The 18,251-nt window shown below is 36.4% G+C and overlaps 1 protein-coding gene across 3 annotated transcripts in view; it reads right to left on the reverse strand.

Moving 5' to 3' along the window:
* Positions 1-18,251, reverse strand: part of ST7 (suppression of tumorigenicity 7) — a 304,640-nt gene that overhangs the window by 2,668 nt on the left and 283,721 nt on the right. For all 3 annotated transcript variants that reach the window (XM_074193850.1, XM_074193849.1, XM_074193851.1), the window contains exons 13-14: positions 9,773-9,865; positions 6,728-6,867 (exon numbers count right to left, since the gene is read on the reverse strand). In XM_074193850.1, coding sequence (XP_074049951.1) covers positions 6,728-6,867; positions 9,773-9,865 — 233 coding nt within the window. The remainder of the gene's footprint in view (positions 1-6,727; positions 6,868-9,772; positions 9,866-18,251) is intronic.

Genomic DNA, 18,251 nt, shown 5'->3' on the forward strand with positions numbered 1-18,251 from the left:
TTTCTTGTCTTTTTACAACACACATTGAAATTAGCTATTTACCACAAATAGTAACTTGGGTTCCCAAGAGCTGTTAGGGTGCTTGATCCTCAAAATTCTGAGAGGCCACACCATGAGTCATTTTAAGAGATGGACTTTAATACTGACAGGCAGAGGATGGTGAGCACAGGGAAGACCCCACTGAGTCTGACAATCACATCACTGCAGTAATGCTGTATCCTGAAGGACAATCCTTCTAATTCCATTGAATATAATAAGGAGAAATTTGGAAAACCAAGTTACCAAGGACTTCTATAAAATTCCACTTTTGTGTACAAGATGATGATACCATGTCATTGGGGAATTGGTTTAAACAACAGGGAATATTTACTCTTGGGGAAAATAAAGGGTAGAAATGTTGATTTTTTTGGTATCTAAAGGGTAGTCACATCAAAGCAAAAGAAGTTACTTACATGTGATAAGTGTCAGAAGAGATGACATCAATGGCATGATCTATAACCATATCAACAATGATATATAAGAAGGCAAAGCGATGTAGGAGGGATATGTAACCAGAGGGAGGTGAAGAGTGAGTGTTGTCCTGGTTTTTAATGAAATAGTAAGATTCAGAGGAAGGCCTCCAGTAATCATCTTGATACACAAAGTTAAATGATGAACTGATAGCAGTGATCTGGCTGTTTCACATGAGTGGAAATCACCAAACCCGGAAGAACAACATCTGAAAGCACTACAAACTGGTAGATATGATTGTTTCATTGCTATTGTTGGCCTTTAAAAATCATGGGAAGCAAGAAAGCTGATATTTTAATTTTTTTTTAAAGGTGAGAGTAGAGTCTATGCACTACAATCAAATCTGTTTGCCCTAAAATCCTCTAAAATATTGAAGGTAAAATTGATAACATTTACTTTAAAAAAGGCAAGTTTTGGGGGCAGCTAGTTGGCACCATGGATACAGCACTGACCCTGGAGTTGGGAGGACCTGAGTTCAAATCCAGCCTCAGACACTCAACAATACCTAGCTGTGTGACCTTTGGTATGTCACTTAACCCCATCGTCTTGCAAAAACTAAAAAAAAAGGCAAGTATTATTAAAAGCCAGCATTAGCTTCATCAAGAATAACCAGGCATCGGGGTGGCTAGGTGGCATAGTGGATAAAGCACCGGCCTTGGAGTCAGGAGTCCCTGGGTTCAAATCCGGTCTCAGACACTTACTAATTACCTAGCTGTGTGGCCTTGGGCAAGCCACTTAACCCCATTTGCCTTGCAAAAACCTAAAAAAAAAAAGAATAACCAGGCAGACTAATTGCTGGATTTACTTAATTCTTTTTTCTACCTTCACTGCATTATTGAACTGGTAAATCAGAGAGATGTTGTAGACTTTTTTAAAAACTTCGATTTTAATGAAGTGTTTGACAAAACTTGATATGCTATCTTTGGGGACAAGACAAAAAGATGATAGGTGGATTTGGAACTGGTTGGATGATTTGATCTAAAAAATAATCAATTAATGTTGGAAGATTCAAGTGCCCTAGGGACTTGTTCTTGGTCCTGTGATATTTATCATTTTTATAATTACATAAAAGAAGACACAGATAATATAAAGCTGAGAAGCAAAAGATAAAATGATGGATGACAGGATCCCCAAAATATAAGCAATTGAAATATAATTAGGACAAATATAAAGTACAGATGAAGTCTCCACCGATTGAATAGCAGGTTGATCAAATTATGGCATATGGATACAATGGAATATTGAGCTATAAAAATGATTATGATAAATTCTGAAAAAATTGGGAATGCTAGTATGTTCTATTGCAGAGCAAACCACGAATCAGACCAACAATTCACATTATGTCCAAAATAATTTAAAGTAAACAAATAAAAGGCTGTGAAACTCTGATCAATGCAGTGAGAATGATGACTTCATACAACTGATTAGTAGTGAAGCAGGTCTCTCATCTCTAACCATAAAGGTGGACTTAAAATGTAGAATTAGGCATATATTTACAGTCTTGGCTAATATCTTGATTTGACTACTCATAGTTGTTCCATGAAAGGGTTCTACTCAGGGAGAGAGTCATAAAGAATTAATTGACAATGATGACAAAACAAAAACATGCCAATAAGCCTTTTTAAAAAAAAAAGCAAATAAAAGTTCTAAATTAGAAAATTATAATTAAATTAAGAAAAACACATCCAATTCAGTATGGGGGGAGACATATGTAGATGAGAGCATATGAAAAAGATGTAGAAGTTTTAGTGGATTATGAATTCAGAATGAACCAGCAGTGCAACACAACCAAATGAACCCTATTCTAGATTATCCTGAGAACTGCAGTGTCCAGAATGATAAAGGTGATATTCCTACTCAGCTAAATCCTAGTCCAAACCAACTAAAGAATATGACTTTCTGTTCCGGTCACCATAATTCAGGAAGGGCATTGGTAAATTGTAGTGCTTTCTTAGGGAAACCAGGATGATAAATTGATTGAAGAACATGCCACCTGTAGAAGAACTGATGAAGCTGGGGATGGCTGAATCCAAAGAAGAAAAGATTTGAGGTAGATGGGATAGCAGTCTTCAAAGACCTGATATAATGACATGTGAAAGGAGAATTGTACTTGCTCTGCTTGGACCTTTTCTCTAGAGGTCAGATCTAGATGGAAGAATAAGCTTTCCAATGATGAAAAATGTCTCCAAATGGAATGAACTGTTTTGGGAAGTGGTGATTGATTTCTCAGTGGAGCTTTTGAAGGCAGAGGCTGGTTGTACTTATTAGAGATGCTAAGGGATTCCTGAGAATTACTAATTTTTGAACTCAGTATACTATTGTTAGGCCGATGAGTTTCAATGAAAGTTATCACAGTATTTATACATCAAAATATGGTTTATGGGACTACCATCAGGTGACAGAAAGATGAGACTAAAAATTTCCTCAGGAAGAAATGATTTTCCCTATCCTTGGAGTCCTCCTTAAAGGACAGACTAGCATGAAATATAATATTTAGAATCTAGAAGTATCTAGAGTATCCTTACAATTTAAATTCTGCATTTTACCAATAAGAAAAAGTAGGACTAAGGAGAGATCAGAGAGATTCTTTGCCCCAAAGTCAAGGATGAGGAGCCAGTGATTAGTGAATGAAACCCAGGTTTAACTTCAAAATGCCATTCCACTAATGCTGGGTCTGTGAATATGCTAGTGTTTTACCCTCAATCATTACTTCTAGACACAATTAGCAAAGGAGAACAGCAGCTTCATTTAAAGTCTTGGAAAGAAAAGTTTCCTACAGAGTTAAGATCACCCGGAGCACGGTTAACAGCTCATCTATCTCAACATGCAAAAATTTCTGTTCAGACGGCAGAGACAAATTTACCAAGTCTCAAACTCAAACTCGCAACAATTAAAACAGCATATCATGGTGAGAAAAAGCAACTGTAATAATAATAAAGAAAGGAAGAGTGACACTTCAATCGCCTGAGTCTCATTTCCCTGAAATTCCATTATCTCCAAGAAGGTCATGGCTCCCAATGTGCATCATTAACATTTGAAACGCCCTCGCTTATCTGAATATGTTCCAGGTGCCCTATAGCAATCCAACAATTGACATTTCTCTGTAATCAATAGCTGACTTCAAAGAGTCCCTGGCCTAGGTCTGAAGAAGGGGCTAGGGCTAGGGGTAGGGGGTGGAAGGCAGTGTTCAGTCTCAGGACAGAGAACAGAAGAAGCAGAGACAGGACACTTGAAAGCCAAGAGGGTCAGCATGCTGACCTTCCCACATTCTATGGGAGATTGGGCCTGGAATGATAACTTATTTAGATGAGGACCCTTATCTTTGTAACCAAACACACAAAGAGCGAGTTTTAAGTCACAGGGGTGGATCACCTCTTCCCCTTCTCAGCCCTTTAAAGCAGCTAAATAAATGTCTTTCATTTTACTATTTCACAAAAACAATACATGCTTCTTTGAGTTTTTCTAATGTCAATGGACTGATGTGCTTGTGGATGGAAAAACATATAAACACATTGAACATTTCTTAAGTTCACTACATCTCATGGGGGTGGCATATTAGTTCAATCTCATTTGCACTTACAAAATGACATTATCCCCAAAGCATTATCTATGTCTGAACTGAGAAAATCATTTTCACAAGCTGAAAATGGTTGCAAACAGTCCACAGGGCAGCAGTGATAACCTGTGGGGAGTGTCTGAGGAGCCTGGGTGAGGTGACAGGGGTGATGAATGTGAAGAAGACATTGGGGGCAGGGTGGGGAACCAAAGGGAGATTGTGCTTCTCTCATCCAGGCCATCCATCTTCAGTTTTTCCATGAAGTCCCTTCTTACATTTTGGAATCTGCTAAACCTTCATGAAAGGTAAGATGAATGTGACCCTCTGGATTAGTGTGGGGGCTAACATAAAACAACAACAAACAACAATCATTCCCAATCCTACATAGTTGAACAAACTGTGACCCATGTAGAAGTATTAGCACAGAACCCTAAATTCAACTCAACCCAATTCAATTCATTTATTAAGCATCTACTATGCACAAGAAACTCTGCTAGATACTGAGGATACAATGATGAAATAAGACACAGTCCCTGCCATCAAGGAGCTTACAATCTAATTTATATTTCATAAAAATATATCATTTCATTTATCTAGACATAAAATCAAGGCTCCTGAAAGTTGAAAAAGGAGAGATGGAATTTGGTAATGGAGCCTATAATGGCTATAGCACTCCAAGACACTAGATAGCTGTGTATTCAAGATATGGTAGGTGGTTTTCCTCCTAGTAAGCACACTATTGGGTCTCCAGCTTTCCCCCTCTTACCTCAACCAGAACAGATAACAGGACGAGAGTGTGAAGTTAAGCTTTTTCATGGGTAATAGAATAAAGTTCAACAGTTTTGAACAGGAGAGGCCGGTTTGCATCATATCCAGACATCTATGATGTGCCTCAAGTTGCAACTCACACTAAATCAAGGTATTTGTGAAATCTTTATCTTAATGAATAACATAGATCTGAAGACCTTTTTTTGAAAAATTTTTTTGATATGTGGGGATTGGGGATGGAGAGGAGAGTATACAAAAAGAGGTTACTGATAGTAGTGAATTAATTTGTGATGCTAGATTTGAGTCAAAGGTCTTGGGTTAGAATCACAGCTTTGTCACTTTATGTTCTTGGACAAGTCTTTTAACTTATCCAGGTCTCAGTTTCTTCAACTGCAAAATGAGAATAGTGGACTGGATGACAGCTAAGAACTTTTCAGTCCTGAACCCAATGAGGATGATCTATGGTGAGGCAAATATATCCTGATTTTAACTTTTACAAATTGGATTTTTATTTTCCTAGAATTTAAGCAACTTGTCAGCGGCTCTGCTGAAATTGGAAGGAAGTATTGGTAGGTGATTGGACATAAATAAACTGGAGGGTGTTTAGAGGGGTGTGAAGGATTTATAAAGCATGTCATATGAGAAACAGTTGAAGGCTTTGGGGACATTTTTGTTTGGAAAAGAGAAGAGAGAGGAATGACAGCTGTCTTCAAATATCTGAAGATTGTTATATGAAAGAGAAAAGACTTCTGTGCTACTTCATGGGGCAGGAGGACAAATGGGTGGAAATATGAGGGAAATAGATTTTGAAAAAACCTAGGTATGTTAGGCAACTTTCTAAATGCAGTGGTCAATTTGTCAGATATATAGAAGGGATTCTTGTATTGGTCAAGGGATTGTATTAAATGACCTCAAAGATCCATTCCAGCTTCAAGATTTTACGATGTCAATTATCAATGGGGGCAGGGACATTTGATTGGAATACTGTTTTTTTTTTAAAATAAGAACCAACACAATGAATGCAGCTAAAATGAACTGTACCACCCTCACATCTCCCATTCCTAACCACCCCTCCACCCCCATTCAAACTGCTAACCAGGCTGATTTCAAAAATAAAACAAAACAGCCCACTAAAGTTAGAAATCCTCCTCCCTCTCCCCCAACTTTTTTTAAACCTTGTCTATCTTAAAATTTAAAGGGAGAGCCAGAGAAACCCAAACCCCCTGGCAATGTGTTTTCTTATTATTTCTTTTGCTTGATAATCATCTGTGTACAAATCTGCAAACCGCTTCTTCCAGCCCATGTTGTCTAAGATGATCAGATGACTTAGTGAAAAGCATTTTCTATAAGGACAGCCACTGATGTGTTTTGGTGCTGTCTCTAGAAATTGCCCAGGTCACTAAGTGACTTATTGGCAGTGCCTTTCCCCTGTGAATGGCCTTACCAGCTCAATAATAGCCTGGCTTGCATGTGAACCCATGAGTGGATGGTCCAACTCTGCACTTCCCTTCAATTCATTTCCTCAAACGAGCCAAAGATTTATAGCTTTTTATTTTTAATTTGTCTTCATTAGATTAACTTCAAAAATACAGATTCCATTTACTGAATGGGAAAAGCTACAATATCCTAAGCTTAGAAATATGCCATATAATTCAAATAAGATAAACAAAATGGAATTTATCAATTGCAGATTCCCTAAGCTTTTGACAAGTGACGTTCAATGCTTAGACTTCTCTGCTACTAAGGAAAATCCAGGCGCTTGCTCAACAGTCGGCAGTGGCTAGGTCAGGGCCATCTCCATTTCTAAAATGCAGGGTCTTGCGGGCTTCCCCTCGGGGTCACTTTGGCTTTGCTCTCGCTCTCCCTGAGGGCTCCATACTGAAGAGTACTCACAGCTTTTGCGAAGACCCCCATAAGCTCTGGGAACTGATGCGTCAGGAGGGCCAACATGGCTGTGAAGGAACATAATCCAGCGGTGAAGAGAATAAAGAAAGGAAGCTCCTTCTTTGGGTAAACTGATACTTCGTGGAAAGCTGCGGGGAAGACACCGATGGAACAGTTAGTATTGCCATGAAATAACTTGTAGAAGACTTCTAAACCGTGGGCAGGTGACATGGTCTGGTAGAGAGGAAGCCCAACACCGCTTCGGTTTTCTACCTGGTTGACCATGGGCCATGTCATCTGACTTGTGCCTCAGTTTCCTCATCAGTAAAATGAAAAGGCTTGGGGTCCTGTCTAGCTCTACATCTCTGTTGCGATACAAAATGGTGAACCTTGGGCAAATAAACTTCTAATCAAATACTTGTTCTAGTCCTGCCTTGGTCTCATTCTTTTTCGTGTAGTCCTGGCTGGTCATGGTACCTTTTTACTAGTGTTTGTGCATGGGGAAATTGATTTTAAGTGATGTGTTCACGCTCACAGCTGAGGTTCCTTCAGTTCTGAGTGTGTGTGTAGTGATTTGTGCTAATTCTTTGTGGGACTCAACAATCCTTATTTAAGGCATCCTGATACTACTTCCTTACCCTGCTTTGAGTGATTGCCATATTCAAAATACTTTGTTGAAGGTTAAGAATAGAAAGATAAAAATAAAATCATCCCTGACTTCAGGGGTGGCGAGGGGAATAAACAACCTGTATACAAAAAAGAGCTGATGTGAAGAAGCAAATAATGGTAACAACCAGAAGGTTGTTATTTAAAAAAAAATAACTGGAAATGCTCATTTTACTTGGTGTTAGGTTAAGAAGACTTTTAAAGAATATGATGATTGCTGAACATAGCAGGTTGACAGAAGGAACTGCTGTTGTTATTTTATATGACAAAAGTTCCTTCCCTCCACTAAAAAATCTGGCTACTGGTACCCTGGAGAATCTCTCTCAGATATTAAGCTTCAAATCTATGAGCAAAATTATAAGCTGTTTTTCATGTATTGTGTTTACTGAGGATGCCTTGGAGTCCTGGGGGTAATCAGATGAATCCAAAGCAATTTTCATATCCAGACTTTCTGGGTCTGGAAGCATCCCAGCTTGTGTCTAGGTGAACCCAGCTCAATACAGCTGTGGGCTCAGATGATGTGGCCCAATGATCAACCCAAAACTATTACTTTGGGCCAAGGAGAGGATACTGGTTTCTACCAGGGGGTTCTATGCTATGGTGCCCACATGTCTTCCTTTTTTCTTTCTGGGTGAGTAGAGAGAGTAGGATAGAGACCTTGACCTCAGTGTTAATGATGAGGCACTATCAGAAGTGGAAAGACAATTTGACTATAATTTGTCACTGTAAATTGAAACCGTAAAGATTTTTTCCTCAACAGCCAATGAATAATAAGCAGTAAGCTAGAGACTAGAGTGAAAGGGAGGCCTAATTCATATATTATATCTATGTTTTTCTTTGGGGATTAATGTATTGACTTTTTAATAGCTAATACGATGATCATTACTTAAAATAAAACCCACCATTCTTCCATCTCAAAAAAAAATAACATTTTTTTTTTCAGGAGGCGAGATTCAAATAATCTCATTCACTTATACAATGTGGGAAAGACTTTATTTTTGAGTTTATAAATTATCACCCTTTTAGGGATTCCTTTCAGAAACATTAGCCTTGATCTGACTAGATTATAATTCTACAAGAAGGCAAAAGTAACACTTAGTTCAGACATTAAATAACTATTTTGCTGTAATTTTTCTAAAAAAATATTATTTTCCCTACTTTCAAACTGCAGGGAAAGGAGAATATAAGGTTTAAAGTCTTAGCTCATTATGGTCATTCTCAAGTACTGTCATTTTTGCACTAAAAAAAGAAAGCTAACAACTACTAATTTCTTTTTAAAAGAATAAGGAATTTTTAATTAGGTCTGGTAAGTAAGGAAATGAATAAGGAACCTCCTGCTACTTCCATATATGATGACAGCAATTAGTTCTGAACCTAAACCCCACAACTTGGTGATTTATGACTGGTTCAATCATCTGAAAATTTGCTACACACTCCACCCTCCACTGTTATAGTATTTTTAGTATGAAGCATTTTTGCATTATATCTATGAGATATTGCTATAATTGGAGAGATTATAAAGGGTGGGGGAGAGAGAGAACTTAGCCAAGGTTTGAAGCTTATTATCTGAGAAAGAAAAAATGTCCTAACAAAATGTCCTAATAAAAAGCCTGGAAGTGATACTTGTACACAGTTTACCCAAAACTGATTTGATAACAATTATTTAGCCCAAATTGTCAAAATAATGTTGTAATACACTAAATTCATAAATAATACTTTCCACATGTGGTATGGGTCACTAGATTGTTTGCCTATAAAGTCCTTGAGGGCATTATCTGTCTTGTTTGTTTCCTTACGCTGATGAGACTGTAAAGGTTCTCAATAAATGTTAAATCAATTAGTCAATCAATCTGAGGCACATGGGAAATCCCTCCAAACCAAGAGGATTGCATCACCAAAGAAAGCTTCCCCTACCTCAATTTTCCTTTTCTCCCCACTCTCCCACCTATTACTCATCCATAAGCAAAACCCTCCCCAAGTCATCGCTTTCTCTTCAAAATAAAAGTCCCTCAAAATACCATTATACATGAAAGAATATACTTTTTAACCTTCTGCTGTTTCCATTGATGATCCTTTCTCATTCTTACCTGCAATTTATCCCAAACCAGAAGTACCTAAGATATTCTGGGCACTCAATAAATGGCAAATATTTTTGCTCGAATTTATATTTTCCTTGGGGTTTTATCCTTTGAAGAATTTGGAGAGATTTGGTGAAACCACTAACCAATTATTCAGCAAATCCATCTATTCAACTAACCCATTTGAATACAATTGAATTAAAAGAATAAAAATGGTTAATGGAAATATTAAATTTCTATCACCCCACTCTCCCATCTGCCCTTGTCAGTGAATGCCATCAACTTGGTATAGAATTCAGATAAAACTTACATGGAAGCAGCTCCCTGTCTGCTGTTTCTGTACAGATTGGATAAGGGTAAAAAAGATGCCCTTTTTCCAAGGGATAAGGGATCATCCTAAAAGCTGAAAAGAAACAAAAAACTTATTATAGACTCAACATTCACTTTCCTACTTCACAATTTCAAGAAGGACTTTGGGGCATTTTCAGACTTTGGAGAACTCCTGCAAACAATGTTGGACCTATGGGAACTCTGATCCCTAGAGCAGATAAGTGGGCAATGATGATTATGATCTATTACTCAGGCATTAATCTCACAGTTCAAGTTGTGGGTGTATCGCTCAAACTGGGGTTGGGGGGAGGGGAAACCATCAATAATAATGACCTGACCCATCATCTGTGAAATATTCAAAAAATGTTATGAGCGCTGACCCAAGAATTCAATTGGTAGTAAAGCGCTACAAGGACATAAATCTAAATTGATTCATTTGGAACATGTTACAAATGTAAAAATATGAAAGGTATTTTAACATAGCTTTTTTTCTAAATATGTCCAAGTGGAATAAATTTTCAACCAGGATGTATTTAAAGGAAAAAAGAACTCAAAAATGCAGGACTGGGAGGGGGAATTTTTTTGAGCTTATGAAACTTTTAAATCTTCAAAAATCATCTGAAAAATAATGGATCAAGAGAGGAAGAGATTGATTGATTATCTGCATTTTGGTGATGTCAGGCCACCTGAATTATGCTCTTGTGACTTATGATAACATTAGACCCTGAGACTGAATTATGACTTTCCAATCAATCCATCCTTTTCCATTATCATGGATGTTATTCTCACTGTTGCAATGTCATCAAGCATGTTAGTCTCACTGTTCCTATGAACAGCATTCACTGAGGTGATTTTTTTCCACTGCAGATGTCTTTTCACTACAATACCCTGTCGATTTAGAACACAAGACTTAGAATGCAATCAAACTCCAATTCTCCCTTCCCTGTGCTCTTGTATGTGACTAGTGGGGAGTGAGGATGACGCGTGAAGCCCGATTTTCAGTTTCAAAGACTGTTTCAAGTCATTGCAGCTATATTCTAAGTGATGCAATTACCTAACCCATCTCAAAATCCTGTCAATGTATGTATTTATCTTTTGCATACTTATTTCAAACATGACTGAGAAATACAGAATGTTCTCCCTCACAAGAAACGACAAGGTTCCATTGTAATCGGCTTCGGCGCACATATGGTATTTATTCTGGTGTCTGAATATTATTTAAAAGTAAAAACATTATGTATGTGATTCCAGCATTTGGAATGCAGTCAATCTACACCACAGTGGTATCACTCTGAGGTTACAGCACATTGCCACAGAGAATATAAATCACAATAAACTCGGGATTAGAACAGAGCCAGTTTGCTGGCAGTTTGCTGGGGTAAAAATGTTATCAATTTTCTTCTAGTAACAGAAACCTCTTAAACAGAGATTAAAACATTAAAAACACCCCAGGCTTTAGTGCTTCTTAAATGAAAGGCTCACCCTGGTTCAATCAGATTTTTTTTAATCATATAAGCAAAGATGACTTGTGCTGGAATGTATATGAAAGAGGTCTCTCTAAGCAGGTTGTTAGCTCAAAGACTGCTTGAAAGAACCAAACTTTCCTAAATGAAACTAGCCATTTTTGGGGGGGGGGGGTCAGGGAGAGGGGGAATGAAGATAGAAGGGATAGGATAGGGATAGGGATTTTATTACTCTTTTATATGACACACTAAAATCTCTTCCAGGAAGCAATGAATTGAAATTTTAAACTACAATATGGTACAGTTTTAATACCATTTCCCATAAATGATGAATGTTGAGATAGCATCCAAAAATGTGGAAAAACCTACGTGGAGAATGTGCTTGAAACCCAGGTTCTGTATGTTCATTTTAAAAAATAATGATGTTGCTATAATTAAGCACTTATCATAGTTCGCATGATGTAAACCTTCTGCATTCAAAGTGGTTATAAATGTGAATTTAAATTTCATCCATAGTTGAAACTGGATTTCCACCTCAGGGAGCCATTTTAAAAAATGAAGTATGGAAATTCAAGGTCTTGAGAGTGTTAAACTTTAAAAATCCAGTGGTTTGTTGGTGCCTTTTCAGTGTTCTGTGCCAAACATCTTTTCTTTTGGTATTTGGCATAAATATTGAACTTGCATATCAAGTTAGTTTTTTTCTTGCTTTAAACTGTTTTGGTTAGGGGGGCAGGGAGGAGTAGGGAAGAGGTCAGAAACTTTTATAATATATAGCTATGTATTCAAAGTGTGTATGTTTATATGTATGCGTGTATTTTTCCATGACCATAAATGCTTTTGTGGAGCTCTTAGGCCCCTTGTCAGTTGTCATCTGCTTTAAGTCCATTAAATAACATTAAGACTTTTGGCTTCACTAAACAAAAACAAATACAAAAAAAAAATTTTTCGAACTGGAATTCTATCCCTTATCCACCCTGTTATGCTTAGGTTTAAAAATGTGTGAGATAAGTCCTGGAGATCTCTGAGACAGCTGGATAATAGGTACTTCACAAACTATTCCAGTCTTAACTCTACATTTCCTAGTTTCTTTTCATTTCAGATGATGATACTCCTCCTTCATGATGGATAGACAGTGTCCTTTCCCAAATGGTGTTCAGTCAAACCTCCAGTCGTTGTACAAGCAGTGGGACATGCCAATTTGGGGATATAAATAGTTCTGGAGTTATTCTATGTAGAAAAAACAATTTATGCAACTCTTTTTTGGTAGTTAGTGTTATGGGCAGTTTTCTGGTTATGGGGCTGTAAGAACCCATATCTATCTTCTTCTCTGTCTTCCCATATGGAGACTACTACTGAGGGTTCAGAATTATATAATTTAGATTTATTATCTGTCAAGTTTCTTTCAGCATTATCCAAATGGAATTGCTCTGTGGGAAGCATTAGAATTTTACTCATGGCTGGATAAAGGGAGGTGAGGTGGTAAGGGATTCGGCATACTCCATAAGCCCTCTATTTTACCTGTGCTCCTTAGGTCAAGGCCATGGTGGCAACCCTCCCACCTGAGTGATCTATACCTGGAAATATTCACAAAACATCTGGGGATCCACAGCTACACATATCCACAAACTAATAAATTTTCAGGAACTTGTATGCACCCAGATCTTCTCACAGACTACTGAAACCTAATACATATAAGGCTTTGGGTAAGTCACAATCTCCTTGGGGCTTCAGTTTCTTCATCTGCAAAATAAGCAGTCAGATAAGATGGACTCTGAGGTATCTTCTAGCTCTATTCCCTCTCACTCTATGCCCCGTATCACAGCCTTTCATCCAATAAATCATTCAGACCATAAAATTAGCTCTTCCATCTGTGCAGCTCTCCAACTCAGTTTTAAACACATTCCAAGTGAATGGGCAGGTGATGGCTTTGTGAACCTTCCTACCATGCTGATGATCAGTAGTGCTTCATCCTCTTGTGTAATCCTTTTTAGCATAGGAGTAAACTAGTATAAGAAATTAGGCCTTTTCCAAGTGAGAATCAAAGTTACCAACTATTTAGAGTTTATCTACCGGACAAATCTATAATAACTCTTCCACAGCAACTTAAGAAAATAACTTTTTTTAAAAAGATTTTCCAAGGTAATGGGGTTAAGGGGCTTGCCCAAGGCCACACAGCTAGGTAATTATTAAGTGTCTGAGGTTGGATTTTTGAACCCAGGTACTCCTGCCTCCAAGGCCAGTGCTCTATCCACTACGCCACCTAGCCACCCCATTAAGAAAATAACTTTTTGAAGAACCTATGGTGACAAATTGGATAGTGTAGCAGGCCTGGAGTCAGGAAAACTCCCGAGTTCAAATTTAGCCCCAGACATGTCCTAGCTGTGTCATTTAACCCTATTTGTCTCATTTCCTCATTTTTAAAATGAACTATAAAAGGAAATGGCAAAACCACTCTAGGGTTTTTGGCAAAACAAACAAAAACCAAAACCCAAATAAATAGCATTTATTAATTGTCTACTATGGGCTAAATATTTTGCTAAGGATACAAAGAAAGGCAAAAGGTGAACCCGTTAACTGTCCAGATCTCAAGAATTTACCATCTAATGGGGATAAAACAATCAAACAATAATGCACAAACCAGTAAACACTAGTTTAATTTTACATTCCTCAATTTAGGTCTAGACTTATAAAATATTTCTGTAAGACCTTGATGCTAATATATTTATAGGTAGGGAAACTAAAATTACTTTTTCAAATAATTCGACCATTGCAGAACAAGGATTTGTAGAAAAATGTAACCTTTAAAAGAGTCATCCAACTGGTGCTAAATGAATTTCAGTTGGTATGAATGGGCAATAGGGGACCTAAAAGAAAAAAAAAAGATTCCTTATAAATAAGTGTATAGCGTATGCAGAGACTATCCCTTGGTATAAGTAGTCTATCAGCAATGCACTAGATTGATAGATGTTTTTTACAAAGTCACAAAATGGGAAGGCTTATTTTTATAGGCTTTTATTGTTTCAGTTTTAATGTTCAGTTGGAGTTAACAACCTTAACTTTTTCTGTCACTAAATGTCATTTGTCATCAAATTCAGAGACAGAATAAATAAAAATTATAGTCTTATACTATCTATCAAAACTGAGATTTTTTTCCCCCATTCAAAATAAAATCAATTGCTTTAAAGGAAATTAATGTCTTGTCCTTTCATGGCATCTTTTCTCACCTGTTAAAAAACCCCAAACAAGGGGGTGGTTAGGTGGTGCAGTAGATAGAGCACCAGCCCTGGAGTCAGAAGTACCTGAATTCAAATCTGGCCTCAGACACTTAATAATTACCTAGCTGTGTGGCATTGGGCAAGCCACTTAATCCCTAAAAACCTAAAAAACCTAAAAAAAAAAACCCAACCCCAAACAAAACCTTCAAGACAGACATATTTAATGAAGTCTCTGTATTTCTTGAAAGGAAAAGTAAGACCATGTCCCACTTGGTCAAATGAAAAAAACAGAAACAAAATAAGGCTAAGTGAATTGACCCAAGGTCAAATACTAGCCTTTGGAGAATAAAGAACTAGAAACCAGATCTCTCAAATCCAAGTTCAGTTTTTAGGCCAACAGATCATAGTACCATTAAATAAATAAATAAATACTATTAAAATAAAGTCTTGAGCAGAGGAAGTATTAGGGAGATAATCTTATATCAGCATTGGAACCTGGTAAATTGGGCAGAGAGGGTGGCACATTTAAAGAAGGGTTTCATAAGGTATATATTGCTTTAAATGGAAGCCACTACAAATGGGATTTCTCATATATATATATATATATATATATATATATATATATATATATATATACACTTTATAGACCTTATAATCTGGTCACATTTACAATAGTGTGTGTGTGTGTGTGTGTGTGTGAGGATAACCAGAGCCTAGAATGTTTAAAATGAGTATAATTCAGATAAGGTGGCAGCTGCTTAATGAACTAAGTTACATTGTAAAAACACAGCATAAAATTTTTATAAATAAAACATTTCTTTCCTTAGTGATTACCCAGACTTTGAGGAACATATTGTGTAATTTCAGAGGCTGGAACAGAGATGAATCAAACATTTCTGGAAACCTCTGAAATGTTGATATATTTGTGGTGGAGAACCGAGATTTAAAAGGAAAAAATCCATCTGCTTCAAAACCAAGCAGTTTCATTCATGCATCAGCTGGGCTTTGAAATTTTATTAAAAATGGAAATTAATCTTCTATCTGGTAAATAGGAAATGATTTGATTCCATGGAATGAAAGTTATCTCATTGTTATCATTCATTAAGAAAAAAATTCCAAATCAAAAAAATAAGCAACCAAAACTTTGTGACTGGAATATGAAATCCCCTTCTGGAAAATAAATATTTCACCAAAACAATCACTGTTATGCAGAAGTTTGGGGAAATTTGGTGTGGTTTAAAAAAAAAAATCCCCTCTTTCCTCCCTCTGTTCAAATAATCCCTTGCTACTTACGTACAATCCCAAAAATAAAAGTTGCAAAAAAAGTATTGTTTCTACAGGAGCAGTGAAATTACTTGGGCTAAAAACTCGTTTTTTTTTTTTGGTTTTTTTTTTTTGCTTTGAAAGCAAGAGATGTCAAAATACACCACCAAGTGGCCCAATGGATGAACTGCAGCTTCCTTCAGCTCCCCCCCCAAAAAAAGGAAAACCACCTGTAAGCAACCATTGTGGCTTCAAAGAAGGCTCCCCACAAAGTACTGCTAGCTCTTAGATCATAGGACCCCTTGATATGAATGGGGGGGGGAACCATGCAGCTGCTTCAGCTGGTCTTAGGGGAAATATGGAATCTCTCAGCTTTAAAAGATGGTACATGGAAGAGACTAGTTTCATTTAATTTTCCTCATTACTGGAGGGAACCTTAATTATGAACTAGACATGAATTAGGTAAAGAAGCCCAAAGAAAGTTCTTCATGTACATCTTCGTTACTAGAATGTCTGGTAGATGGACACCTGTTTTAAAAATGGACTTTCATAAGCTAGCTTTGGAAATAGATTTTTTTAAATGAAAATTCAGCATCACATTCATTTATTCAATAAACATTTAAATCTCTATGATGTATAAAGCACTGTGCCGGCTATTACTGAGATAAAAAAAAAATAAGGCATGGTTACTACCCTAAGGGAACTTACGATCTAGGTGAAATCATTTCATATTGAATACACAGTTATATTTATTTAATGTCAACTTTATATACGTTTCATTTGATCCTTATATCAACTTATGAACGAATCTAGTGTGACACTAATATTACCATATGAAAAATAAGGAAATCAAATTTAAGACTTGTCAGCATTTATAAAACTTTAATCGGTATCACCAATTCTGAACTTCAGTCTTCCTTCCCCCCATCAAATTCAGTAATCATGCTGCCTCTAACATGTTTAGCAATGACATGTAAGCTATGACATAATTTCTAATAAGTTGAATTCTGCAAATAAAGGCAAAAATAAAATTCCTTTTGTGCTATGTTAATCTCAAATACAGAGAGATAAGAAGATGATACATTTATCAGAGGTTCTTAAACTGAATTCATTTCTAAAGTGTTTTGATAATTATCGATATAGTTTCCTTTGTTATCCTACTTATTTTGTGTACTTAAAAACAGTCTGAGGATTCTCTAACTTTTATCACTTTACTAAAGGATTTAGTGACATGAAAAAGTTGAGCACTCTGGCTTAAAGTTAGTATTTACATTAAAAGACATTCGAATTTTTTTAATTACAAGGTGTTATAACTATGATTTAAAATTTTTCTAAACTAGTGAAAATATCTCAAATTTTGTTTGGAAAATGTATTTTCTAGAATTGGAGTCATTGGGATTTCTGGTATAAGAGTGGAATATGGAAAATTAGGATTAAGACTATAAGGCTTTTCATAGAAAATCTGAAATATTTTGCCAAACTGGTCATAAATACCACCTAAAGGGAGGCTGTGGCTATTACCTCACTTGACAGCAACCTTAAAGCTTTTATACATCCTAGTCTTTTAATTTACAGATTTGTCATTCATAAAATTATCTAACCCATTGTTTAATACAACTGAAGGTATTTATTTCCAGAAGTTAAGTGAGTAGATGATTTATTTATCTTGACTTGTTTCATTTTCAAAGGGTCTTCTTTTCTGGAGCTTAAATGAACTAATAGGTAAACTACTCCATTTATTTGTTTGTTTATTTTATAAGTCTTTTTCACATCTCCTCTCAGTCTTTGCCCTTTCATATTATTTCATGCTCTATATTCTCAATAGATTTCTGCCAATACCTATTTCTCCAATCACATTAAGTTGCCTTCTCTAGACCTTCTCTAGTCTCACCATGATTTTTCTTGAGTTTCAATGTTAGGATTGCAAACAGTAGTTAAGAAAAGTGTTATAAATAAATAAATAGACACATATATATTACAGAAAAAAGAAAATGCTTTATAAAAAGTAGGTTATCATTTCCTGATGCTCCTTCTTGAAGAGCCCTACTGGTCTTTTATTGGTCTTTTTGGCTACACTATACAATGAGACAACATCCTTAAGGAAGAAATGACAATAACTCCCAGACTCTTCTTCAGTGACAAAGGCTATTGGGTTTCAATTATTGTCAATTACTCTGTGAGGATATTATTTCAATATGCAGATGTAAAGCAGAAAACCCAACAAATTAGTGAGTATATAGATGACACAATAGATAAGAGAGTTGGGCCTTGAGTCACAAAGATCTAAGTTCAAATATGTTCTCAGACATTATTAGATGGGGAAGTCATTTAACCTTTCTTTGCCTCAGTTTGCTCATCAGGATTTTTATGAGGATAAAATAGGATAATATTTATAAAGCACAATATCTGCTACATAATAAAACTGCTTTTCCTTCCTTCCTACATACTTAACCACTTTAAAACTAGTCACTGCTTTGTCTTATAAACAACTGGTCTGAAGGTTTACTGGAGAGTTGTA

The sequence above is a fragment of the Macrotis lagotis genome, chromosome 7 (assembly GCF_037893015.1).
Source record: "Macrotis lagotis isolate mMagLag1 chromosome 7, bilby.v1.9.chrom.fasta, whole genome shotgun sequence".
NCBI lineage: Eukaryota > Metazoa > Chordata > Mammalia > Peramelemorphia > Peramelidae > Macrotis > Macrotis lagotis.